The 27,847-nt window shown below is 49.0% G+C and overlaps 1 protein-coding gene across 1 annotated transcript in view; it reads left to right on the top strand.

Annotated features, from left to right (window-relative positions):
• The window catches only part of CLPB (ClpB family mitochondrial disaggregase), an 86,478-nt gene that overhangs the window by 13,139 nt on the left and 45,492 nt on the right, over positions 1-27,847 (top strand). Inside the window, exons 4-6 of the mRNA XM_059827626.1 lie at positions 4,829-4,915; positions 16,652-16,755; positions 21,720-21,848. Of these exons, the coding sequence (XP_059683609.1) occupies positions 4,829-4,915; positions 16,652-16,755; positions 21,720-21,848 (320 nt within the window). The remainder of the gene's footprint in view (positions 1-4,828; positions 4,916-16,651; positions 16,756-21,719; positions 21,849-27,847) is intronic.

Below are 27,847 nucleotides of genomic sequence, written 5' to 3'. Positions count from 1 at the left end.
TGAAGGGGTTCGGAAGCAGACGTGAGCTGTCTCGAGGAAGACGGCAGCGAGATCAAAGGCTTTTCAGCGGCTCGCGTGGTTCTCCTGAGCGGGCAGATGCTTTGCCTGGTTCTAACGGGGCTTGTGCTTTCATGTTCAGAGATATTCGGATGTTTTTCTTCTCTCCCTCTTCTGCAAAGTGGAGGGCAAGTCCCAAGAGGGTAAGCACGTCTGAGGGTGCCCCGCACCCTTGCAGTTAAACAGTGACATATTGGGGAAGGGGTGGGGGAAATGTTTAAGTGGCCGGGAGAAACAGAAGCTATTGTTGTTGCGAAAGTTCAAGTTTCCAGCTTCCTCTTCCTCCACCTGTCAGGAGGGAGCGCTGGGCATGCTGCCGGCACTGAGCACAAACTCAAACATGCCCTCTGGGCTCGGCTGTGAGCGCGGTGTCACCGAGTTAGTCACCCAGAACCCCGGCAGCGGGGTGAATAGGAGGCACATCTGTCCGGGGGCCACGGGGGGAGAAGGCCCGTCGCCGCAGCCGACTTGGGCTCTTTTTCCCTTCTGGGTGGATCAAAGTGCTGAAGCTTTGGGAGCTGCTGTCTCGAGGTAAAATAGGGCATACACACAAAGCGGTGGGTGCCGTTTTCCCTGGGCTCCTCCGGCAAATTCCAGAGCAGCCGGTGATGTCCTGCTGGCCAGGCCCCGGGCTGCTCCAGAGCCTCTGCTCGTTTCCGGAGAAATCTTCAATTCTGCAAAGTGCCCCCATCGCTGCCCTGGGAGCTGATGCTCTGCGGGGAAGGCTGGGACCGGGAGCCGTCGCTGCTCGCTCGCGGGCTCTCTGACCGTTAGAAACCTGCCGGGAAAATCCGTTGTTGCAGAATGCCCCGTCCGTCTGGAGAAGCGGCCTGAAAAACCCTAAAAAAATTAATGTTTTTCTGAAATCCTTAAAATACAAACACACCACCGAACAGCAAAAGCACCCGCTCTTTATCAGGGGTCTTGGTGGCACTGCTGCAGCCAAGGACCAGTTTGTCTGTTGAGAAACACTGAAAATGGTGCTAATAGAGCTATATATGCATGAGAAACTCCTTAGGAGGTAAGAGTGAGTGTCCTGGATCTTATTTGGTTAAACTCTGGATAAACATCCTAAACATTGATCAGAAGGTTTTATTTAATTAAAAAAAATACTCCTGCTGGTAAATACATTTGGCTGTCTAGGATCTGAGCAGTGGTCGTCGCTTTATCGATTGTCATATCATTAAATCAGGCGGGGAAGAAATTAATGATAGGCTTGAAGACCCTGAACATAAAGTTCAGTTGTCTAGAAAATCTGTTAAGTTGCTGAGCATCTTGCAATGATTTAAAAAAAAAAATAAAATCCAGCTTCTAAATGAAATGTCAATGCATATTACGCTGGATGATGTGATGCTAGTAATTCTCTCACTAGTCTGGGTCATGTGGCGTTCCAGATGCTTACGATTATCTAGATTCCTGAATGGAAAACTACTTGATTAATTCTAGTATCTTCGCTCCGAGCCTGTAATCGAATCCCGCAGCAGAGACTCCAGCGCCCTTCCTTTTGGATGCACTATGTTTTAACAGCTTTGGCTGCTGGACTAGGATCTTATTTCATTATTTTTTTACCTAAGAATGGAGATAATTCATTGCTCAGTATGCCCTTCCAGTACATCTGTAGAGAAAAAAAGCCTTGCAGTGAGCTAAAATGTAGTTTTTCCTTTCTTTTATTTGCTGGATTTTATGTGGCTATTAGACTGTCAAATGGGGGTGAGGTGGAAGTTACTGCCTTCAAAGTACTTTCAAATGGCCGAGTAAATAAAATGAAATTCAGAAATAACTTGTACACGTCCTTCTGTGCCACTCGAAGAGAAGAGTGGAAGGTGACTGGGCGTCACACTGGCTACGAAGGGATTTGTCAAAGCCCCTGGGGTGGCTCGGAGGGGAGACAGTAAGATCTCAGTGTAGGTTTCCCCCGTCTCTTGCTGGGCTCAGCCTCCCGGCCGCTCTGGTGCGGGTGGGTACGGCTCCTCGTGCTTTCTGGGAGAGCCGGGGCTGAAGCTGGTCCCTGCAGCGGCGGCAAGCGAGCGGGTTTTCATCTGAAGGAGCAGCTTTCTGTGCCTGTGCGGAGGACGCGGTGCACATGGCGGCACAGATGGAGCCGCGGTGTGGATTTCTCCTGCAGGCAGCGTCCCTCCAAGCAAGAGCAGGTGATCGCTGTGACCAGCAGCGGATCCGGATCCCTGTCAGACTTGCTTATGTCTCTGTTGTGAGTGCAAACACCCTCCGTATGCATAGCTGCAATGGGAGCTGATCTCTGAAGATAGCAATCTGCCCTGAGTATCTAGGCACGTCCTGTGTTACAGGGACAGGAGAGCTTTGTGGCTGCACATGGATAATTCTCCTTCAAGCAACCTGCTGTCTGGGAGTGCTCCTCAGGCAACAGAGCTGGCAGCACGCTCTTGTCGTTTGCTTTCAGTGATGGGGTGCTGGAAGAAGGAGAAAGCGTAAGGACGTATCCTGGGGGGAGCCAAGGCTGGTCCTGCGCAGCACCGCGGACGGTAGTTTGCGGGACCGTTTGATAATGCAGGAGCCGCAACCTGCCCGGAGTTAGTGATGTGCAGATCTGAGTGGCATGGATCTGGGGAGGATTCTGCACGAAAATTTGTTCCTCTGGTACTGTGTAGCATCAAGTATCAAGGTTGGACTTGATGATCTTACAGGTCTTTTCCAACCTTAGTGATTCTGTGATTCTGTGATCAAACTTTTTGGGGCAAGGACCTATTGTTTACCTGCCAAATAATTCATTATCATTAAACTTTTAATTGTAACCCTGTAAAGAGAACATAAATCTTCTGTTAGTGCTGTGGGTCATTTACAGAGGTCGTGGCCTCCTGAACCACAGTTGGGAGCCATGAATAAAGGCTACCAGTTACTATTCTATTTTTTTAGCTATTGGATCTCAGTCCGAGTGCCTGAGAAGCAGTTCAGAGCATCCCGTACCAGGGCACCAGCGCTGGCTACCTCTCCTGTCAAAATTACCCCCCTGTACCCGTTACCTACATACCGTACCTCCACTGGAGTCAGAAGAGTTACCTGACATGCTTCGACATAGAGCTTGGCTGAAGTCATCTGCCTGCTGCCTCTCATGCCCCACAGTCTCAGTCTGATAGGGCAAAAAGTTCAACTGGAGGGGGATACGGATCATTTTAGGCATCTAACTCGGATGACGATTGCTTGGCTAGTCTCTCAGGGCAGCGAGAGAACTGTGTTCAACTATGTTCAAGATACGAGCTGAAGCTTAGGCATTGGTCTTGCTGGTTGGAAATAACTGTAGGATTAAATGAGTATATTTGTTCCTTGGGATAGGTTTTTAGTGAAGGCGCCGTGAGGATTTTTGACCAGGTGGAGGAAGGTTCGCAGAGACCTTGTGTACAGCTGCGGGTGTTTGCTAGGCTAGCGTTCGTGCTTCCCTTTATGTTTGTTCCAACTGTAGGAAGAGGAATACGGTGCATTTAGCTCCTTTTCACTAATTCCATCCCAATGCTCTTTATCAACCATCTGACAGAGTTACCACCCCAGCAGGCTGAGGGCAATTAATTTGAAAAGGGCGGCCAAATTCAGACGCGTACCTCTCTAAGTCCTTAAGGAAATGGCCTGATTTTTTCAGTGCGTGCGAGCAGCCGCAGCTGCCATCGACTTCCTTATCTGTGGATCTGGGGGCGGATTTTAAATACTTAAAGTGTGGTGCTTGCATGTGTGAAACGTGGCTTGTGTTTTCACTTGTGTCTCTCACAGCACGGAGCTTAATGGCAGTTTTTCCTTGTTACAACTGTCTGAAGGATGTGCTGTGCGGTAACGGCTTCACAGAGAGAACGGCGCTTCCAGGCTGCTGTTTCATGCCGTCTGGGTTTGGCACTTGTTTTAGGATGAGCTGAATTCGCTTCCGCAAGGACCTGTCCCTTGCCATTAGCTGGGGGGGAGCGTAGGCAGCTGGGGTTATTTGGACTCCTAGCATCCACGTGGCTTTGGCTAGAGGAGGTTATTTGGATCCCATGGTTGGCCATGGAAGAGAGAAGGGTTGGGTAAGTTTGTCTCTATGAAATCTCACTGTTCTAAGGGTACTGCTTGGAATCTGGCGCTAAGAGTAATAGTGTTGCTGCTGCAGGATCAGAGGATGCAGAAAGGGTAGAGAAACCTGCTGGTACTTTGGAGTCTGAAGACTATAGAAGGAAAAGCCAGCAGAAGCCACGTAGGAACAAAGTTGCTAAAAGGTGACGTGAGGGATGAGGGAAACAGTGCAAAGGCTGAGAAAATATTGCAGAAAAAGCACCAAGGGTAGTTTGATGCCTCATATTTCTTGGGTTTGTCTCGTTTGTTCTCATGTTGTGCAAGAAAACTGCAGAGTATCTCCTGATGACTTGGGCTTTGGAGATGTGCTGGGCTTTTTCTGAAACCCTAATGGTTGCACTGCAGCATGAAGATCCAAACCTGTCATCAGACTGTAGGTTAATCAGCTTTGCTCTCCATCATGCTGCTGGTTGGTTCTTCGGGTATTAGACTGAATAGAAGAAAGAAATCAAAAATAAAGACAAGAAGACGGTTGGCATTGCACCATTTGAAAGGACTGTGCTTGTTATCACCTACCAGTTCGTTTCAGCTTGGGAGCCGACGAGAAACTGGATTGAATCAACTTGTCATGTTGGGTCTTCTAGGCTGCGCTGGAGCGGGTGCCTGCGGAGTAAAATATTCCGCTTTCCGTCGTTAGCTCCAGCCTGCTCGGGATGTTTTCTCTGCGTCTTCTTCCTGAACGTGTCTCTTTTCTGTCCAGGTTGTTGCTGGAAGGCACAGACGTGAACGCGAGGCACAAGCTTGGCTGGACTGCTCTCATGGTGGCAGCTATCAGCAGAAACTCCAGGTATGTTTGTCTCGGCATTCACCATCAGGTAGTGGGTAGGTCACTTCACAGCTGCCCTGCCTTTTGGAAAAGTCATACTGAGCTCCACAGAGGGTTTCCAAAAGGTTTGGGCTGGTTTGGGATGTGTTGTCCAGCTAAACCCGAGGGAGCTTTTCACTCTTCCTTTGCTCGGTACGTTGCGTGACAGACCGAGGTAGGCTGCTGTGCGATCCCAGAGAGGTGACTGCTGAATTGGCAGCAGATTTTGGCCTCTGATGAGTCCGTAACCTTGGGATGTCATTGTGGTAGGTAGTCTAACACCCCACCCTCCGAAACAGCCCCCGTAAGAGCTGCCGCGTCCCTCCTAGCTTGTGGGGCCATTGCTGGGTCTTTCACGCTAGGCCTTTATGAAGCAAAAAGGCTGAATGCTGTGCCCTCCCTCCTTAGTTCCCATGATGATCGCCGTGGCTTCTTGTAACCTTTTAAAGACACTCTTAAATATATTCAGTCTACAACTAAATTCAATTAGTTTTTTATTTAAGGAAAAAAGAGAAAAAGAAATCCAATTTTGGAAAACGTGGGACAGACGGGAGAATGAGCTTTGATGTTACAACCTCTCAGGGATGCTTTACTTAGTCACAAGTTCATAAGCAAAAAAGCCTAATTACTTGGGAAAACACAAGATTAAAGCAGTGCACAAAGGCTGAATATCCGCTCTCGGGCGACACGATTCCAATCCATGTGCCGAGTTCGTGTGTGGTGCAAACTTTGATGTGTGCTATGACAAGCTGAAAGTCGTGACCTCCTCGGGGAGCTCCTTAAGACGGGCACAGAGGCGGGGGCTTGGGACTGTTTGTTTAACTTTGATGTCCGAGCAGCAACGGGCCCCGTTGTTTGCCCGTCCGCAGAGGGACGGGCTTTGGAGCCTCCCACCTTTGCCAGTGGACAATGGTCAGCAATGGAGTGTGACGACTGTTGACCATTCCAAGTGACTGGTGGACCAGAACAGGGCTTCCCGAGCTGCAAAGGCTAAGAGGAGACAGGGAGAAAGGCTGTTCACGGTACAATAATTACCTAAAACCAGGCCTAAAAGCAGGTAGAAATGCTAATGAAAACATCTAGGCTGTAAAAGGCGTTCAGCACCCAGGCTGGTCCCTTGTTACGGAGCCGTAACGGCGGAGTGTCTTATTTGGGTACCTGGCAAAAAAAAACTCAAAAAGCTTTTGGTTGTGTTGGGCAAACGGTGTTTATTTTTCCCACATTTTGGATGAATACTGTCTTTAATTGAAAATTAAGAAGTCCTTGAATATCTGAAGCTTGGTGGGACTTGTCTCCAACAATATAGTGGAAGAGTAATTAGATACTTTGTGGAGGCAAACATAAGTGCAAGCCAGACTTACTCCGGGTGTAACAACGCTGTCGATACCGCTGGGGTTACGCCAGACATGTTTTTGGCTCTCCGTACCGTTTCTAGCTCTGTAATGTCCACAGTGGGGTCTCGCTGCTGGCTGGGAAATGTGTTGAGCTGGAACGTGACACACCAAGCATTTGAAATTCCCTACAAATCATTTGCTCGTGGACATAGTCCACAGGGTGACTTTTTTAACCCGAAGCCGGCAGAAGCGGGAGTTGCGTGTGCCGTCGGCTGTGGAAGTGGAGAAGGCAGAGCCTGGGGAGCTGATGGCTTTGACTCAGTGGCACGGGTTTGCCTGCAGAACTTTAAATGTTTATTAGCTTTTCCCTTCCAAACGCAGAGTGCCCGCTGGTTTTCTGGGTCTCTTGCAATCCTTTTACATGCATTGAGTAGGAACTCGGCTAAATACGACTTAGTCTGCTTTGTGGTAGGATGCAGGATTATGGTATTTTTAGAGTGTGCTCCCTCTGTAAAGAGCAGTGATCTAAAATTGGTTTATCCAGCCACAGCAACTGATCTGGTGGATTATAAGTTGTTATGACTTTTGGTTCTTAGGCCATCAGTCAAACAGCCTCCGGGAGAGGTGAGCCGGGTCTTTCTCCGGCTTGCACATCGGACGAGAGGTAACGAGCGCCTCAGAGACGGTCACGATGCAGCCAGCTGAGCAAGGGTCTGCACGTATTGTTAGCCTGCAAGAAGAACAAGGTCATTTGATTTTGTTTAACCCACCTGCTCCATGACCACTTCTTTTTTTAAGGTTGTTGATACCTGCACAAGTTACCCAGCCTGGCTTTAGGGGGCTGTGACGGTGGTAGCTGGAATGAATGTCTTCAGCTTAGAACCGCTGAGAAAAAGTAAGCCTTCAGCCCCAAATTGCTGTCTTTCCAAAGTCATTTCTCAGAGTAGAACTATTTTTTTCAAGTCTGGGCTGTGCTGCTGGAGATTTCTGTGACCTGTCCTTTAGCTTTGCAATGTTTCCCAATTTTCACAGCCCTCACTCTTCCAATTAGACAGCATATGTTTAATTTCGTTTCGGAGGCACTGCATTAATGATTTCTGTCAGTTGCCATCAGCTACAAGATGAAATCCCCTGTACCGGCAGGGAAGTTTGGGGTCTGTCTTTTCTTTTTACAACAAAACAATGATCATTTTCTTCCTCTTGAAAATGTCCTGTGTCCAAAACATGGCGAGGCATTAAGAAGTGTTCTGGTACATTCCCGCTGACAGGTTTCAAAGGGGAGACTGGTGCGTAGGTGGGAAGGAGTGGGGTCAGGGCTTCATGTCACACTGAAGCAGAGCCTTTCTCATGGGCTCCCAAAGGCTCCTAATCCGGGTGGATTTAGCCTCATAGCACCCTGTGAACTGGGAGAGGCACTGGCACTTCCAGCAGCTCCAGGGACTGGGCTACTGGGACACCCGGGATCTGCTCTGGTGTCTGCTCAGCGGCTTGCAGGAGTTATTTCTTTTTTCCGAGTGTCCCTTATACTCTGTGTCTGTCTTTGCATGCAGCTGGGGCTCTTTCTTGCGCTACAAATACCCAGGGCCCCAGCACATGCTGCCAGCACGATAAGCTCCCAAACATTGCTGCGGTGATAGCTATAAAAGTAAAGGGACGTGGCCAAATACTTCAGTCTGGTGTCTAATTTTGGTGTTTGTGTTTTAAAAAACACTTCGTTAAGGTAATGTAGATGATACAAAAAATTGCTGAAATAATCGTGACCCTTTTTTTTATTCTTTTATCTAGCTTATTACCTTGTTTCAGACCCTTCCTGAAGTGTGGATAGATTCATTTATGGTTCGTTTTTTATGTGAGAGGGAGTCCAGGTCCAAATTCCTCGGCTCTGTGATAATACAGGTTGTAACCGGGTTGTGGGCTAAAGACAGATCAGCTGCGACCACATTTACATGAGCAAAGGAAGCTTTTATACTGTAATTCCCATTGCTGGGGGAATTCACCATAGCTGTAACAGAGCTGATGGGGCAGTGATGCTAGTTTTATTCCAAGGATAACAACATAAAACTGTCACTTTAGTCTGCAATGCTGTGTCATAACTGTGCGTTTCTGTTAAGGCACGAAGAGTAACGCAGGCGAGTGGGTGTGCGCGTATGCACATACACGTTCCACCTTACTTTTCAGTTACGTTTTTCAGTTGGAGTGATTCCTAGTCTGTTTTATTTTTAGTCTTTGTGAAATCCTTTTGCTCTTCTGGATTTCAGGACCTGCTTTAAAGTGGCTTCTTAATTCTCCTGGAAGGACATCAGTTTTAAAAGGGAGGATTTATAATCCATGTGAAAAACACTGCTAGGGGCTTCTTTCCCTTGGCTGCACCTGCTAGCTCTGCACATTTAACGTATTTATAGTAATTAAGCTTTAATTAAATGCTTACTGAGCGCTTTGTGGGTTTTGCGCCTTTATTAAAATAAATAACAAAGCTATCATAAATTAAAAACCAAAGCAGTTAGGGCTTAGCAGGCTGTGCCTATGCATTTGTAGCATAGTGATCTTTTCTGCATACATCTACTCTGTTTTTCATTGTTTCAGCAGAAATAAAACGACAGTGAAATACTGAGTCATCCTCTCAGCCCCTTATGAGGCGGAGAACTGATTTTGTGGAAGGGGAAACTAAGGCACAAAGCAGCATGGAAACTCTTGAGTCCCAGTGGGATGGGTTTTGGTAGTTACAAAACACTGACACCTGGTTCTGCCTCCGTTCTTTACCATCGACGCAACCCCTGTGCACCAGTCCAGCGGGGAGGGAGGGGGTCAGAGCATGATTTTAGGGCGTCCAAAGTTATATGCAGAGCTCAGGCGGTGGGGAGGAGCAGCCGGCTGTACGCAGAGGGATGACCTTCTCGGAGCGGTTCGGGCCTCTGCAAGGTTCGGTGATGGCTTTCTCAGCAGCAGCGGTACCCACATTTTGCAGGTGGAGAGAGAAGATGAAGAGAAAATGGCTCGGCTGCAGCTGGGTCTCCGTGTCGCAGCGAGGTCTCTGTTTGCTGGGACAGAGGCACGTGCGGCTCTGGGGAGGGGGATGTGGGTGAGAGTGACGGGCACGTGGCTGCTCGCTTTCAGTAAGTTTGTGCGTGTCTTCTCGGGTTTAACAGTCAACCCTCTTCTTTCCAGCTTCCCTTTTTCCTCTTTACTAATACATAGCCACAGTACTTCCGCCCATCTTCCTCCCCCCTTTTTTCACACACCCGTCTTGTTTTACACATAAAGGAGCGCTTCGTTCTCACCCCGAATGCCGTGGGCAGCTGTGCGTGGATCTCAGCGAGATACCCTCAGTGAGTGCGGGGAAGGCGGGAGGAAGGACAAGAGTACAGCTCCACCTAAAGAACGTTTCTTTATTTGAACAGCTGCTTTCTCTTGGAAGCTCGTCCCCGTCTCCCCTCGCCCATGAGCGTTCTTCTGTGCAGACTGCTTCACGTTCTCTTAGAGCAGGAGGGGACAGCCTTCATGCTCTGTGCTGGTGAACCATTCCTTCCACGTGCTTGTAGATGAGTCCTGCTTGTCCATCCAGCTCACTTCCCAGGCATACCTACTCTAGTTTCATCAGGGGCTTTAGCCGCTGATCCTCTCAGCCGTTCCCAACATCATCTCCTCGCCTCCATTTTCTTTTTGCGTCTTTGCCTTCTTGCACACCCTTTCTCTTTCTCCCTCCATCTTCAGGTCTGGATCTCTTTGCCTTTCCTCACCTTTGCTTCTCAACACCTTCCTGCTGGGAAGGACCAACGACAAGTGACTCCTCCCCGTGCCTTGGCTCTCCTTTTCCTCCTCTGTCTTTCTGTGTAGATGGAAAGAGCTGTGGGTCAGAGGCTCTCATGTGGAACCAGAACCGGCAGTGCTCGGCCCAGCATGGTCCTGTCCCTTCGCTTGCCGCCCTCCTCCTCCTGCACCCTGCCCTATTCCAGCCCTCCTTAAGGAGAGGAGTCGGGAAGCGGCTCGCTCTCTGCCTCGGTGTAGATAGCTGGGACTTGTGCCTCTTCCACGCGTACCTAGACTTTGTGCGTTGAAGGTGCTGTATAGATGTTTTATATTGGTAATAACAGTACATCATGCATAGTAATATTCTAGTTGGTAAGTTCTAAGACTTATAGTGAAGGGTGACCTATCTGGAGCTATTTTCTGTCTATAGGCAATGACATGATTAACTGGTGCAGTCTTATTACCTATATTAGGTACATACATCTGTTCCGTGTGATTTTTTTTCCCTCCTTTCACTTCAGGCAACTCATTCAGAGCTGTCTGCAGCAGCGCTGGAGAAATATCTGGATTCCAAAATATCTTTGGAAGCACGTATGGCCCGTAGTGTTGCCTGTCAAAGAGCTGAGGAGTCGAACACGGTTTTCAGCTGCGATGACAGCGCATTTTGAGGGTTTGATCCTACAAACTGGGGCGTTGTCTTTCAGCTGCTCCCCTTCTGGGTGTCTTTGAGGGGTGGTGTCCACTTGGCCATTCCTGCATTGTACTTGCCCACCTGAGGACAGGCCAATGGCAACTGTCCCCCACGCTTCTCCTCTACTGCCTCGGCAGCGTCCCCATCTGAGAACTCTGTGAACGAGCTCCCCTCTTCCCAGGGATGAACTGCATCCCGTGTCCTGCAGGTCAGGCACAACGAGATATCGTCAGCTTAGCAGGTCACTGCACCGCTCCAAACCACAGAAACTGCCTCTGTGCACATTTTCTTACCACTGAGACTTCTTTTAACGCTCCTTCGCTGATGGCTGGGGGCATGCAGCAGCGCTGCTGTACCTTGGCCATCTCTCTGAAGCATGATTCACCTGAGTCACACTCTCAAGAGAAAACTGTTGTGAACAATATAACAATCCTTACCCTTCCAGATTTTTTTTTTCTTTTCGGATTCCATAATCCCTTTTTATCCCTTTTTTGGGGGAGGAGGATCATTTTCATCCGGGTCAGTAATAAACCGCCACGGAGTGAGGGAATGCCGCAGCTGCCCTGTTTTCTGTGCCACAGGTGGGCATAAACATATTGCTGGGAGGGCTCACGTCCACTTGTAGACCTTATCTGAGAAAAAACCGAGAGAACAGCGGCTGGAGTGTAAACAGCATCCCCCCCCAGCCCTCCTGCCCCTGCTGAGTTTTACAGAGAGTTAAGATATAGCCACACAAGAGATCTCCTTTGTGTCCAGGCAGGACCTGTGGCTTCTGCCAGAGCTCGGGGCAGCCGCATATCAAAACACGTCAAGGCTTTTGCATTGTGCTGATAACTCACGGTCATGGGGATCACTGGACTTCTTGGTTCACCAACCCCAGCTGCCGGCGCGTTGGTCCAGGCACAGCGTCTCTCCTGACGCAGCCCCAGTCACGTCCAGCCATCTCATCATTGATTTCCCCACCCCCTGTATTGTATCTATATATTTATTTATTTAACAATATGTTGGTCCAGCCATTAAAAGCAGAAAGCACTTTCTCCAATCGATTGAACTGCCCGGCGAACTTCAGCTAAGCATTGCCCTCTGAGTCATCACCAGGGTCAATTTGGATTTATATTCATGCTGATGAATAGGCTCTGCCTCTAATCTAATGAAAACTTGATCAGCAAATTAAAACTCAGCTTGTTGAGGCTGTTGAGCACAGGTGAGTTATGGAGGGAAGCCTGCCTCCCCAGACCAGCTCAGCCGGCCGTCGGTGTCCCTCTCCCTCTGGGTGTCTGGCGTGGAGTCTTGTTCTGCCCCAACACCTGGCAGCGAGAGCAAGAAAACAGGAGGTATATGGGCCAGAGAATCATCCATTTAAACCCCACTCCTTTATTAATAACTATTAGCTGAGCTGGTGCAGAAGAGAAAGATGCTTTCTGCCTTCTCTAGCACCTTAATTGATCCCCGCAACTGCCTTGTGAATTGGGAAGCAGTTACACCTCTTCCCCCTGGGAAACCTGAGATTTTTACCCAGGGACTGCATTGCTAGACCGTGCTTTGTGACTGTCATCCGATTTTGCAAGTCCCTTGCTTATTCCAATGATGTTCACACGCTTTACGCTGATGAGCGCAGTTACTCTGTATTTTGATGGCGCCTTTACCTTTCCTAAAGGCTAATTTGCTTGAATGTCCCATTACCTGCAAATTGGATAGGTACAATCAATATTTGTGGTTCCAGGAACGTCTGGCTGGTGCAGAAGTGCCTGGAGGGGACGGCACGTCCCAAAAACAGGAGGTGAGATTGAAAGATGATTGGAGAGGGAGGCTGAATGTGCAACGCGTTGTTATTAGACCAGTGAGTCCTTCCTGTGTACAGAGCTGGATCGCAGCCTGAAACGGGGCCAGGCTTTTGGAACACCAGATTTTGCCAGTAAGAGATGATATCCGTGCGTATTAAACTTGAGCCTCCCAGCTATCTTAAGAGCTAAGGAAATGTTTCTTATCGCTGGGGAGAAATGGTGTAGGGGGTCGTTAATGGAGAGCAGAGCAGTTCTGACATCATCACCTCAGACCACCTCACATCTAGCATTTGTGGTCCTCTGCTAAACTTCCCCTGAAGGGTCATTGCCGAGAGAGCAACGCCATAGGTGTGTGCAATGAGTGAAGAGGAAAGGGCTTCCTGGGAGTCACTGAGAGCAGGTGAAGGTGATACCTGATGAAGTGCCCAGGAAGAGCATTCGTTTCAACGTAGTCACTAAGAACAGGAAAGGAAGATGGATGGGGTTACCAAGGAAATTACAAGTCACTGTGTGTTACCATATGGCTCGTTCAGTACCCATAGCTCACCCCGGGGCTGCAAGGTTGTGGGTTAAAGTCCTACACTGGGACTTGGGATTGTTTCTCTTAAAATGAGGAGGATGCACGGACCTTAAAATATATCATAGCCTGTCAGCTAAAACTGGAGTAGAGGGATCTCTTTGGTGTTGACAGCCATGAGGACGGGGTCCAAGAAGGGTGGGTTGACTGTATCAGAACCTGTACTTCTAAGGACTTGAATGATCAGAAAGGCCCGCCTTTCTGGTGTGGACGCTGGAAGCCCTGATGCAAGAATGATGGTAAGTCAGCTGCTGGGGCAGGATAATCGAAAGCTTAAATGAGGCACGTTGCATTACTGATGGCTTCTGTTCAGTAGCTAGGTGTCCATCTCTAGGAGCGTGGAGGTCATCAACACAGATCCCATAGGGCAACAGGGCAGTGCCTGCCCCACCATCTTCCATCCCGTACCTCCTGCTTTCCATAGGGACTGCCTCTTCAAGATCTCTGATGCAGTTCTCTTGCTGATTGGGCTGCACACAGTAGCACCAAGTACTGGAGATGCAGGATGTCTCCGGAGGAATCCAGCAGTGGGTCTTCCAGAAGAACTTTGCACACATCAGTGACCTGTGCTAGAGCTTTCCCAAGTAGAAAGCCTGGCTGTAGCACCTTTACTTCTGTTTCATAGACCTGGACAGATGGCACACCTCCCTCCTGGCACTGCCAGCCAGGCACCAAAAGTAGGATTGATAGGCCTCCTACCTAATGACCTACCTCATGACCAGAGGTGGAAGAGCCTGGGCTGGTGGGCTTTGACGGTAGCTGTTCTGGACAGCCACGGATACGCACTTGGGCTCACGTGGCTTTAGTGCGGCCAGACCTCTCTCTTGCTTTCCATTTGCTGCGGCCATAGAGGTCAGTGGTAAATGTCATGCAGTGTCCCTTTATAGAATCATAGAATCACAGAATGGTTTGGGTTGGAAGGGACCTTAAAGATCATCTAGTTCCAACCCCCTGCCATGCACAGGGACACCTTCCACTAGACCAGGTTGCTCAAAGCCCCGTCCAACCTGACCTTGAACACTTCCAGGGTTGGGGCATCCACAGCTTCTCTGGGCAACCTGTTCCAGTGCCTCACCACCCTCATGGTGAAGAATTTCTTCCTAATATCTAATCTAAATTTCCCCTCTTTCAGCTTAAAACCATCACCGCTTGTTCTATTGCTACATGCCTTTGTAAAAAGTCCCTCTCCAGCTTTCTTGTAGGCCCCTTCAGGTACTGGAAGGCTGCTGTAATGTCTCCCCAGAGCCTTCCTTCTCCAGGCTGAACAACCCCAACTCTCTCAGCCTGTCTTCATAGGAGAGGTGCTCCAGCCCTCTGATCATCTTCGTGGCCCTCCTCTGGAGCCGCTCCAACAGCTCCATGTCCTTCTGATGTTGGGGCCCCCCAGCTGAACGTGGTACTGCAGGTGGGGTCTCACGGGAGCAGGGTAGATGAGGCAACACGTTAGAGTTGTGAAGTAGAGGTGAGTCTGGAGCTAGGCATGCTGAAAAGCCCTGAAGAGAGGTGCTAAAGGACCTCTGAAAAGAGGTGCTAAAGGACTTTTAGGATAGGTTTTGTGCCCCGTGCCTTACTGATGCTCCTAAGGTGGTCCAGAAGGACCTACAGGCTTGTCGTGAAGCTGGAGAGGAGGCACTCCTACATAAGATGTCCTCATTGATGTGGCCTTTAGGAGCAGTGTAGCAGGGCAGTGTAGCCACGGCTTTTCTGATCATGGAGGGGGAAATTTGTATCAGCGTCTTTTCCCTGGCAGCAAATTGTGTGTTCTGAAAGGACTGAGGATGAGACAGGAAGGTTCTATCTCACTGGAACTATGATGAAGATAGTAGATGATCTCACGTGCCAACCCTTGCACCAAGACCAAGACTGCTGAATAAACTGAAAGAAAATTCAGGCTAGTTGGAGTGATTTGAGTGGTAGAGAGTGAGCACATCTGTGATGGGAGGCTTCTTAGGGCTTCATGTCTCCCATTGCTGATGTCTGGAGGTAGGTGAGATGATCCCCGCTCCTTAGTGCCAGTCCTAACCTGTCAGATATCTAATTTGATCACGGGTGTGCAACTCAAACCATTCGAGAAAATCTTGGGCGTAACGTGCTCCTGACTACATTGAAATTGTGAAAGATCATAGTTGGTGGTTGCTGTTTGACGAATAAGATCCAGCGCATCTCAACCTAACTATTTTAGAACTAAGGGCATTGTTGAAATACAGATCTAAATGAACTCTGTACGCTCACACGGGAGATGGCGGGAGGATCTCCTGGCTTCCAGCCTGGTGCTTTGCTCACCAGAAGTGACTTCGTACGTGGTGAAGAGCGTACCAGTGCCAGTAAGGAGTTAGCCTCTGTTGTACCGTATTCAAAGAATAAAATAACCACCTTTTATTCCGCTAATGCATTTATGGGGTAAATGGGAGAGGAGCTTAAGTTAAATTCTAAATGTGACTTGACAAGACACAGCCTGCAGATACGTGTCAGTCAGTCTGCGGTGCACGTCGCTGTCAGCCCGTGAGCCATGTCACCAGTGATGAATGCTAACTAACGAGTTACTGTCTAGTTGTCATGGAAAGCTTGAACCCTGGAAAAAAATTAAGAATTAACTGGCTTCAAGCTGCTTTTGGAGGTGGTGAGAAATCTAATTTTTGCCTGATGATTGTTTGAGTTCGGAAGCAGAGATGGAGGACTTCCACACCAAAACTGCCTGGCCTGTGTGCCTCCTGCTGATCTGTCCTGCTGCAGCGTGTTGATAACGCTGCAGCTCTGGAGACTGAAAGCCTGGCTCCCAACGCATCGGAGAGTTGGCGTATGGGTTGTCCTGCCTGTGTTGCCGTGCTGGTCAGCCCTAGGAGGACCTGCCTCTCCGGTGGGCCCTGCAGCTATGATACAAAATAGTGGGAAAGTTCTCTACAAATTCAGGGATTAAATCTTTCAGAAGTCCTGGCAGCTGCTGGGCTGGTTGCAGATGATCAGGCCATCTCTGGTGGTGAGATCATATGAATTATCTGGTTCTCAGAGATGGGATTTGCCTGAGCTTCATGCAGCAGTCAAATGGTTTTCTTCCAGAACCCCATCTAATTAATGCAGTTGAAATTTATTTTTGAAACGCTGAGGTCAGTGCTTCATCTTGTGAGGGCAGAAGGTGGCAAAGAAAGACTAGCTGTCTCTCTTAGCTGATGCGGTTGCAAGAGATGCCTTTCCCAGGGTGGCTTTCGTTAGCTGCGTCGATGTAAAGGGACCGCTCGAGTGAATGCTGCAGACTGACAACGTTACGGGGATGTAACTGATTCCCATGGCGGACTGGGAATATGACTCATGCTAAGAGCCTGTTCTGTGCAGGTCTTTTTGGGAGGGCTGTGTTTCCCTGCGGTGTCACCCCTGCCTCCGGCGCCTCCCACATCTAATGGGTTTCAGAATGTGCTGGTGTGGTTGTATTTGTTGAAATGTTCAATGATGGTTGTTGGTTTAACTTTCCTGCACTGGCTGGGAATGTTTGAGGAGAGCTTTCTGAGCACTGCCTCCCTTCTCAGTCTCTGAAGGACTTTAATCACTCATGTTCTACCTCTACCTTATTTTTCTTCTAATTTGTAACAGTGTGGTGAAGATCCTGCTCGCAGCTAATGCAGATCCAAACCTTGGAGATGATTTCAGCAGCGTGTATGAGACTGCCAAGGAAAAAGGCCTCCATTCTTTGGAAGGTAATATTGGTTGTGTGCAGCTACCTGCATTTGCTTTTCAGGTCCCAAAATTTTGTTTGCTGGCTTTGAAATGGAAATTTGACCTAGGTTTTTTTTTTTTTTTAGAGCTAGCTTCAGCTTCCATTTAAATGCAGAGTAACTGATGGTACGTGGGTGAGTGTACATCTGAAGATGAGAGAAAACGTTATGTAGATGTTTATGAGAAGCAATCCTTCAACGTCCTAGAGATAACCTGTTTTTATACAGCCAGAATAGAACACAAAGTTGTAGATAGGAGCTTCATCCCATTGACCCACATGCAGGCACTTGCTGGGGAAGGAGAAGGGTTCGAGGCAGGGTGTTCCACCAGTAGCCTTTCTCTAGATCTTATAAGCAGATATAACATGAAGAGACTTGTCCAATTGAAATAAAACAGAATGACATAACTGGTTGCAATTACTGCTGCTGGGTTTTGGCCAGGTGTTAATGCTAGCTTTCAGCCCTTGAAGTCTTTACAGGCAAACGAGGAAATTTTCTCTTGTTACGATTTTTCTTGGCCAGTGTCTCAAGTTCCAGTCTCACCCTAACGTTATCCCCATCGCTGGGGTGTTGAGGCAGACCTGACCCCGGTAAAATGTCCCCAGCTGTTGCCTTCGCCATTCCAGAGGCCTCTTCCCCTTCCGAGCGCTGCGCTGACCCGCCGGCCTCGTCTCTGAGCTGGCAGAGCACGGATCGTGTCCCAGCCATCCCCACCACCCTGCCAGAGCTCAGCCAGCTGCCGGGACTCGCGTTCCCAGGGACCGCAGTCCACAGTGACTGCGTTTGTGTGCTCTGACCTTCTGCTTTGAAGTTAAACCTTCTCCTGGCTGCTGTAAAGAGCAAATTGGAGGAAGCCACACAGGTCGTCCAAGTGTGCACGGTTTGCAGAGCCAAAATCAGACGGTGACATTATCCGTTGGTCTGTCTGTGCTTTTTGCCTCACCGCTAAGAGCTGAAAGCTATATAAAGTCTAATGAAGGTGTAATATTTGAACCTTTCATAAAACACAGGTTGAGTTAAGAAGATGAATCAGTGAGGGGACAGTTTTGACAGGGCGTTATTTTATTTTTAAAAGCTCTCCGCTCTCATCCCTCGTTGTAACCCACCCATGCAATAGACCTGCTCCTTGATGGAAGTGAGAACAAGCATATATCAGATCGCTGTAGCAGTGAATGCAAAATGTATGAAACAACATTAAAAAATGAACAATGGAATGCCAATACATAATGCATGTACATAGACTTTATTTAAGACAAAGTATATCAACCAATAAAGTTAATTGTTTTTGTCTGCATTCATCCCTCTATAATGTTATATATTTTTGGGGTGAAGAAAAGATAAGGCCACTCAGTAAGAAGTTGCATTAATTCTTTGGTTGACATGTTTTATTAAAAAGAATAAATTCAGTTGCATTTTTAAAAAGAGAGGGAGAGAGGGAAACTGCCTTTGTTTTTTACTTTTTTTTTACCCATTTACATATTTCGTGTATAAATATTTTTTCATAAAAACATCCAAATCGAGAGGGTATGCTCCACAAACACTGCACAAAATATATTACAGACATTTATATGGATGGCAGGAAGGGAGACAGAGGGCTGAAAATTTCCAGGCACCCAGTGATTGATGGTAGACGAGGCTTCCCCTGACGCTTTATTGAGTTTCCGATGATTATCTCTCTCTGAGACATTTTTTACAGATGACGGCCGAGCTGTCACAACGGACCATGGGGGAAAAAACCCAACAATAATAACACTTTAATCTCTTTACTGCACTGCTCCCTAGTATCTCAGATTCATCTTCCCTGACGCACGCAGTTCATTATCCTGCTCCTCCCTGGGTAGGAAATGACGACAAATAAATAAATATACATACTCACCCGGTATGCTTGGAGAAAAGACCCAGGAAAGGAAAGGAGCCAGGGCATTAATTGATCTTCCTGGAGGTACTGCGGTTCATTAGCGGAGATGCTGGGCTAGGACGGCATCAGGTATTCGTTACAGTGTTTTTCTCTTCTGAACTTTTCAAATCTTCTGGAAATCTGACGGTAGCTCTTAGGAGGGATCGTGGAGACTGCGCTGCAGGGGATCCACCGTCCGGGTCTGCTTGCTTTGCTGTGACAAGGTATTAGGTGCTCAGAGCCCTTTCAAGTTCTCGATGGCAAAGTCCCTGAACGTGGCCTTACTGAGTTTTGGTTATATAGCCATTCACCAAGGAGCTGAACGCACCTCCAGGAGCAGAATTTGCCCCACCAGTTGGGTGGTGTTCACTCAACAGGAGACAGCACATGCCAGCCCCGCCATCACTTAGGCTGCGTGGTGGGACTGTGTGCTTGTGGGGCTTCCTCGTCTCCCGAAGTTGGGGAGAAGGGTCGCGGCCAGGCCTGGCCCTATTGCCCACCCCTCCCAGCCGAGTGAGAGGTGGATTACTCTCCATTAACTCTGGAATGGGTGCGACAGCCTCCCTTTCCTCGAAAACCAGATAGAAAGTGCAGTGCCTGTCAAAACCCGCAGCCCTGAGTGATAGTGTCTCCTCGTTGATGAAAGAGCCAGTGAAGATGGTGAATGCTGAAATTAGAGAGGGATCTGCCCTCCCGTCAGACGTGAGAGCGGTGCTCATAGCCGATTCTCCACTGTGGAATACTCGACCTCTTTGGTGGCTGTGATCATCCATCTGGCCAGGCTTTAGATCAGGCTTCTCTCTGGTGTGCTGAACGCTCTCAGGGCTGATGTTGTGAAGATGCTGTCTCTGCTCCCCTAAGTCTCCCTTCATGGCTCATCAGTGGGCTGGTATTGTTATTTCCTTCCGTACCTAAAAAGAGCCACTCTTTTCCCACTGTTCATTTTTGCTGATGACTGGAGCAAAGGGCTTAAAAACCAGGAGGTTTCCTAAAGCCTGACGCTTAGACCAGCTGCAGAAGAGTATCGGTGCTGCAAACCCGTCCTGGGGACACGCGCAGGGTGCTGGGCCCCTGGGTGCTGGAGCCCTGCCCGGACACACCGGCTGCTCTGCTGGAGACTCCCAGAATTAGGAATTTTCTTGAAAGCCAAGCGATGGTGGGGGAGCGTCCTCTCCTGTCACCGCTTCCCTTCTCTTTGCTGAAGTCACCACTGCCTCGCAGTGATCAGCCTGAGTATCGGGAGAGAGTTTCTCCTGGCTTGGGAGAATATTCCCTCCCATTGTAGAAACAGCATCTAAAACCAGGTCTTTGATGAGCACCAGAGCATCAGCAATGGAGGCTCTTTCACCTCTCCTGTCCGAGTCGAAGCGTGCACGTAAATGTTGCAGATGTTGTTAGGTCTGTGCTCGGGGACAGGTCGGAGCTGGACTTAGCAGAGAAGGACGATGCCTTTCAGTGTGACCTCGCAGGGGTCCCGTGCCGGTGCGGTAACAGCTCGGCCACGTCTGCTAGCCGTGGTGCGTTGCCGGCATGTCAGCTGGGTTTGCCTATGAATCTGCCGCTTCACCAGCTCCTCCCTGCACGTGTTGTGGGAAGGGGACAGATCTAGCGAGAGCTGGGCTTGGAGCTGGAGTGCTGGCTCCCCTGCGGAGAGCCTTTGCCTCTCTACGTCGGTTTGATTTAATGCGTTCCCCAATCTTCCAGCTTTGAGGTCCAAACTCTGATTTTGCACCTGATCTGGAAGATTCAGTGTTTCAGTGTGCCTGTGTCTCACCACACAGTCCTTCTCCTGTCCTCCTGGGAATGCCTTGGCCCAGCTTTGCTCTGGCCTGCAAGCACAAGTCATTGGGCTTTCCCTTTTGCAGGGTATCCGTGCACGTTGGCATTCAGTAGAACAGAGCTCAAGGGAAGAAAAGATTATAATTAATCAGCTTTAGAAAGCATCAGTTTCTGTTCAAAGAAACATCACAATTTCTAGCTCTGATTTCACAAAATCTGCCAGGGCTCAGTGTAATTGCATTTGCTCAGGGGATTCCAGGCTTTCTAGTGAGTTGTAAAATGTGTTATTATGAATTATTCCCATCCCAGTAGCATCGAGGAATACACCTCATGGAGTACACTGTACTGGTGACTAAGCAAACGCAGGATAAAAACTCAAAGTCCTAAAGAACAGCTGGTTTCAGTACAAAACCAAAGATGGCAAGCCGGTAGATATGGACAGGAGCAGAACTGAGTTGAGTATCGTGTGCTGCGGCACTTTAATCCGTATTACTTTTCAGTTAACAAAGAAAGTATTTTTAGAAGAGTTCCTGCTTTTAAATGGCTATTTCTTGACATTTCTGGGAAGAGTGGAGACAAGGAGGCAGTTGCTGCTGGAGATGGGCACATGAGCAATAGGAGCGATGCGATAAGGGAAGCATAGTGTGACTCTGAGGAGATCCACGGGCACTCCCAGCTGACTGCTGTCCCGAGGACCTGTAGCGCTGTCATCTGTCACCCTCTCCGGCTCTTTTCTCTTGGTTATGGCTTGTAGGTTTTGGTGCTTTGTGCTTCCAACATTGAGTAGGTGCAGACTGCTGGGATCGCGTTTTGGCTGGGGGAGGAAGGTGGTGTAGAGGAAGCACTGAGTTGTTCTCCAGCCCTTCTGGACAGTAAAAGGGGAAAAAAAAGGCAGAAGTCTCTGTATTGTTTGCTTGTGTTGAATCCTGATTCCACTTTGAAGGTGCCAGGAGGCTGTGGTTGGAAGAAGGCTGAGAGGTCTTCTCTTGGGCTTTCTCCAACCACCTCCTCCCCTGCCTGGGCGCTGTGAAGGCAGTCACGGGGATTTGTGGAAACCGTGTTGTCTTCATCTCCACTGCTGCTCAATGGAGTGGGGACAAGAGCCACCAGAAACCTCCAGTGGGATCCTGATGGTCTCCTGGAAAAGGCCATTAGGCTCTTACCAAGCTTCCAGACCGGTGGTGGTGGTCCGTGCTGCTGGTGCACGTTCAGACAAGGAGTTCTTTACTTTGTCTCAGTGAGCTGAGCTTCCATTCTTCTTCCCCTGCAGTCCTTGTAACCCGGGAGGACGACTTCAACAACCGCTTGAACATCCGAGCCAATTTCAAGGGCTGCACAGCTCTACACTACGCAGTCCTGGCTGACGACTACCTGACGGTCAAATTGCTGCTGGATGGAGGTGAGTTTCGTAGCTCCAACAGGCTCTTGGGCCAGGAGCGCTTTTTCTGAAGCAGGCGTGACCCGCAGAACGGTCAGGCTCAGACAAGGACCATGCTCTCCTGTTGTCAGGATTAGATGTGATTTGCTGTTTGCTTTAATCTCTTTATTTTTTGGTTTCTGTGTTCCCATTCATCTCCAGTGGTTTTTCTCATGTACTTCGGGTGGCTGTTCTCATCTTAATCACTGAGTCTTCCCTTTTTTCCTGCAGTTCAGTGGGGATGCCTCCCCTGGTCTCTCTGTTCAGTATTTTTAACGTTTCCCTTTCACAATTTGCACTCTGCTCATCTGTCATATCCCTTACCTACCCATGTGGAGTGGAATCAAAATCCCGCTTTACTGGGAAGGGATCTGCTTTGTAGAGAAGGCACCAGACAGGTACCGGTTCCCACATTAGATGGTTGAGGCTCAGGTACTGTGGTACCTTGGCAATGCAGCTCTCGTGAGGATGGGTAGAAATCGGCTTGTGCATTTACTGGTCCTCCCAGTTAGATCACAGACCCCTTCTTCTCATGGATCCTTTTGGACTCGATGATCTTAAGGATCTTTTCCAACCTAAATGATTCTACGATATTAAAGAGATGAAAATTTGTAGGATTATAGCATAGCTTGGGTTGGAAGAGACTTCAGGAGGTCTCTAGTCCAACCTCCTGTTCAAAGCAGGGTCAGCTGTGTGGCCAAGCCAGGTAACTCAGGGCTTTAGCCAACTGGGTCCTGAAAACCACCAAGGATGGACGCTGCCCAACCTCTCTGGGCAAGCTGTTGCGATGCTTGGCTGTCTTCGTGAGGAAAAAGCTCATCAGCACTCGTGGAGGAAAAGAAGACGATGCATTTAGCTAACAGAGTAGAGATGTGCTACCATGACAACAGTTTTTTATATTTCCCCTCCTGCTGATCTTCACCAGGATGACATTTGCGTCTGTGTTATGCTGTTACCCAGAACCAGAGTCTGCTGAACGTGTATCTAGATGTGCACGGTGCTGCTAAATTAGCAGCATCTGCCCGCGACGCGAATTGTTCTGCAGACCGCAGAGCTAGTCAGTAGAGTTCTGCTTTCCTCCGGATTTGTGCCCTTTGTCCCTAGCTCTCCTTCTGCTGCAACAATTTCAACCCCTCTCCTCCCTGCAGGGTCACCTAGGGCACCTTTGAATGAGCAAGGAGCAGCGATGCTGTGCCTGCTTTCAAGTGTGTGCTTGCCAGCAGCCTTCCGCCTTCTGCCAAATACAGCGGATAGCAGCTGAACGCTGTCAGCCTGTCCCTGCAGCGGAGAGACTCTCTAGCGTCTTGCATGGTGCTGTGTGGTGTTGGGTGGGTTAGTTTTTGGTGTGTTGTGGTTTGGTTTTGGTTGGTTTTTTTTTTTCTTTTTTTTTTTAGGTTGGACTTGATGATCTTACAGGTCTTTTCCAACCTTAGTGATTTCTGTGATTCTGTGATTCTGTCTCTCTAGCCAGATGCTGATTTCTGCAAAAATTTTAGGAATGTCACAATCTTCACGGTGTGGGCATCTCAAGAGCTCAGGAGTTAATTCTAGGGAGGCAGATCATCGTAGGACAGGCTCACATAAGGCTTATTCCTTAAGAAAGCAACTAAAAAGATAATGGAAAGTAGCATCCGTGAAGGCTAAACATCCCCAGAAGAGATGAAGAAAAATAATTGTAGGAACATTGAACCTTGATACTTACCTGTACCATATGCTTGTTATCCTTCACAGATAGACAAATAAGAGTGAAAGATTGAGATTCTATACGACTGAATTCCACAGTTAACTCTGGGTCAGGATTTCTCTGGGAGCCTGCCAGATACCAGAACCCTATCTCTTGGCCATCAATTAACCCCCCCCAAAAAAGGCGCCATTGAAAGAAAACCTATTGCAAATGGATTTAGCCAAGGTTCCTCAGGGATGCTTGCAGAGAAGGGAGCTGACAAAGCAGACAGCTGTTCTGTAGGCTGTGGGAATATGCGCACGGGGTGACTGGGAAGTCCTCGGACAAAAATATTGGCCCGTGCGTGGTCCAGAGCATTTCTCTGACGTGGCAGACCTACTCCGTGTTTGCAGCACATGTAGGCACTGCATGAACACTGAATCTGACACTTTCTCAGCGCATCTGCCTCGCTGTGCATCTGCTGCGGAGTCCGACTGCACGTGTTCAGCAGTTGCTTGTCCAAGGGCGCTGGTGGTCGGAAGAAACTGCTCCAACGGGACCTCTGAGATCCCGCAGTCGTGGGCAGGGATGCCTGTGCGGTGCGTGGAGTGGGCTTCCCCTTCTTGAGTGATGAGTTGTGAATGCACAGACCAGAAAGGGCTTTGATGGTGAGTGCCACGGGCTCTGTGGCGTTAGAGAGAGTGGCAAGGTGGTCGAAGTGCTGGCATGGAAAAGTCCTCGACACAACAGCGTTGTGAACAGGTCTGAACAGGGTGAGTCTGTGGGTCTTGAGGCTAGGGAGTATTTCATGTGCGGGATGGTGTGAATCTCAACAGCAGAGTTTTAACTCTAAAAACGCCTAAAATGCAGACGTGGACGAGCCGCGAGGGCAGAGGGGCGGTCCGCTGTGAAGATGGTACACAGGCACAGGCCACAGCAACGGCGGGGATGTGCCTCTGTTGGCACAGTGGTCATGAGAGAAGGCGATGGCAGAGCTGCCAGCAAGCGGCTGAGAGCTCTTCTTCCGTCTGTTGAGTTTGGGCTCACAAACCTTCCCCGTACCCGCTGGGGAAAAGCTGGAATGACATTTTTTACAAAGATACCTGCTTCTTGTTTCTGCCTTTGAAAGTCTCCTTGCAAGACGTGTCTATTATTAGCTGATTGAAAGTACCGAGGCAGCTGCTTGGTTATCCTAAGTACAGGTAAAATATGGGTGCAGATAACTGAGGTTGGCACTAAAGAATTTCGCCATACTGAATAAATAATTGCAAGTAGCAAGTCCAGCTCATTTCTACATCTGTCCCCTGCTCAGCTATCTGAGTGCCGTTACAACACAGCCCTCTCTAATAGAGAGCACTGTTCTTTTTGTTCAAAAGCTGTTTCTGTATCTGTGTTGGAACTGCTGCTGTCTTTGTGAGTGACCACTTCTGCTGCTCGATGCTCATAGAGAGTTCTTTGTTCGTGGCAAAGTGTCTCAGCTCAGAAGAACTCACTTGGATCTCAGAAAAAACGTGTATAACAATCTGCAGGGCTGTGTTTGTTTGAGTACAACTGGGGGGATTGTGTACGAAATCAAAGTGAAAATTCTGAATTTAGTCAGCCACAGCACTGAAATGTGACGATCGCTCATCACCATTCTGTTCTTAATCCAGCCCTACGGGAATCCTTCTGGATACAGATTCAAGGGAGTCTACACTAAGAATGCGTATCCAAGTGCAAGTCATCGTCTTGCAAAGATACGAGCGTGTCCCAGTGCTTAGACCCTGGGAATTGCAGTCCACCAACATGAATCTCCACTTGGTGCATGATGTGAAAGATCACGCTGGAGTCCTTGTAGGCTCCCGAGGCGGAGTTTGCAACGTTCTTCAGATTAATCCATATTCCCCAGCCCATCCACAACATCCACTTACCCTTTGCGGTCATAGTTATGATGAAAATTTATGACGGTTTACTTGCTAAATCAAATGCGTCTCCCCTCTTTGTCAGGTGAACCCTTCTGAGCTGGTGGTGTTACAGCAGAGCCTTCCCTTTCCTTTCAGTGAGTTTTGCACGCCGGAGTTCGATTTCACGATTGGCGCCTGACGCGAGGTTTTCATCGCATTGAGCGGGGGGGTGTTCCCCTCCTCCCGGTTCTGCGCGATAACAAAGCGTCGGTCCCTGCGTCCTTGTTAGTATAATCTGCGATGAATACATGGCTGAAGGTCTCAGAAGTGGAGATCGAACACCTTTCAAAGTGTGCCTGCCCCGGGCCCTTTGTGAGGATAATTTCCCCGTGCGGTCTGCCATTGACATCCGCGCGTAGGATGTCTCCTGTTTGCTGACATGGAACAGGCTCCCCTCGCTCCCTCCCTTACACTTCCCCACACCTGCCTTTTTACTAACTGTCCATTTACTCTCCCTAACACTTCCTTCGCTTGGTGCCCTGCCCTCGGGGCCAAAGCCATTAACTGCCAAGGCCCCTCTCTGCTGAAACAACCACCCCGTTGTGCCGCACTGTTTTTTTTTTTAAGGGAAGCCCCCGCGCTTGCCCCTCACCCCACATCCCTGGCCTTTTGTGGCCCATTCAGTGACTCGCTTGACCCCTCCAGGACCTTATCGCCTTGTGGTCAGCATGTGTGTGCCCAGCAGACCGCGAGACGAAGTCGCTGCTCTGTTGTCCTTTCGGGCAGTTGTTGGTGACATTTCACAGTCTCCTGACCTGAGCTGACACCATAAATATCGGTGTTTAGGGGAAGGAGTGGGTGGGAGCTCACGTCCACAGAGTGCACCAGTTGCTACTGCAGGCACGATCGATTCAGAGGGCTTTGTTTTGGGCTTGGAGGAAGGACGCCAAGGTCTCCAGCTCGTTGACGATGGAAGTCTCTTCGTTTTAGAGGGAGCTTTTATTACGTCGATATTTAAATCTGCTATGTGGAATAGCTGGTATTAAAAGGTTCACCTTTCTGCATGCAATAGGGTAGCCTTGCCGTAGAGCTCAGCCGCCTTCTAGCACCCTTCTAAGTCTGATTCTGCTGAAATGCAGGTAGCTGGAGGAGCCCAGGCAGGCGCTGATCCGTGGGGAACTGGGACTGGAGCTCAGTGACCCCCATGCCAGTGTCTGGAAGCACAGTGGGTGTATTCCTGCCCTCCATCCTCCTCCTAGCTCCAGACGTTTGCTGGTGGTCAAACCGAGCCAGCCCTCTTGCCCTCCGGCAAGTCTCTGCAGGAGACCTAGGAGCGGGCTTGAGTTCAGGACTGGCTGGAATTCAAAGCCCAGCCCTTCTAGCCGGGTGGATGCAGCAGGCTCAAGCCCTGCGGCACGTGGATTCAAGGTGACGATAAAGGCAGCAAAGACACAACCTGCAGCACTTAGGTTTCCGTGCGTAGAGGCCTGTCCGTTCTCACAGTGTCGTACTACTGCAGATGAGGGGTATGGGGTGTTCTGCAGGGGAATGAGTTATGATTTGTTTTGTTTAATTTCTTGGGATATTCTTGTGTTCTTGTTTTTTTGGGTTTGGTTTTTTTGGTTTTACTCCCATGTAACAAATGCACAACAGGGTTTTAGGTCCAAAGAATACCAGCAAGCTCTAGATTTGAGCAGCAAGTACCTGATACTACTTTATTGGGCTAATGTGGGGAGAAGAGTACAGGTTTGACGTATTCTCAAACCTGGTGTGGGGCTGTGAAGAAGGGCAGACCCTGACCAGGAGAATTGAGCAGCAGGAAACTTGAAGAAGCTTAGAAACCAGAAAAGGCTGGAGAGGTTCACCAGAAGTTGTTTGTGCCTCTGCATCTCTGAGTGGCCTCTCGTGCTGGGAAGAGTTCTCGTGGCTGCCGTACTCCTGTAATAAATTAAAGTTAGGTGAAACAAAGCACAGAAGGAAATGCTGCAGAGACCTGTCTTGTTCTTGCGCTAGAGCTTATGAAATGCAGAATCAGAATATTGTGACCGCTTTCTCCCGTACACACCTTGGGCACAGAAAGAAGCGTAGAAGCAAGGTTTCCCTGGCGCTTGCCAGCTTGGCTGTCGTTTTTCTTGGATACCCACTTGCTTTTCCAACTGCCTTTCCCAGGTGTGTTCTGGGCGTGCGTCCATGCAGTGAGGGGTTGGCTGAAGGGCCAGCTGCCGTTGTGTGCCCATGCACTGTTTTGCTGGTGCACGTGGGTCGGTGATGTCCTACATCTCCTGTCCTTGCTTAAAAGTAGAGCAATTCCCTCCTTCAGAGACTGACCCCTTGCCCGTTGTCGGGACCTCCCCTCTCTGTCCCCGTCGTAGGGACAGACACATCTCCTCCTGCCAAACCTGAGCAGCCTCATTATGTGTCTTGTTCTCCCCAGC

This window comes from Gavia stellata, chromosome 1 (assembly GCF_030936135.1).
Source record: "Gavia stellata isolate bGavSte3 chromosome 1, bGavSte3.hap2, whole genome shotgun sequence".
Taxonomy (NCBI): Eukaryota; Metazoa; Chordata; class Aves; order Gaviiformes; family Gaviidae; genus Gavia; species Gavia stellata.
This window is presented reverse-complemented; position numbering and strand designations above follow the sequence as displayed.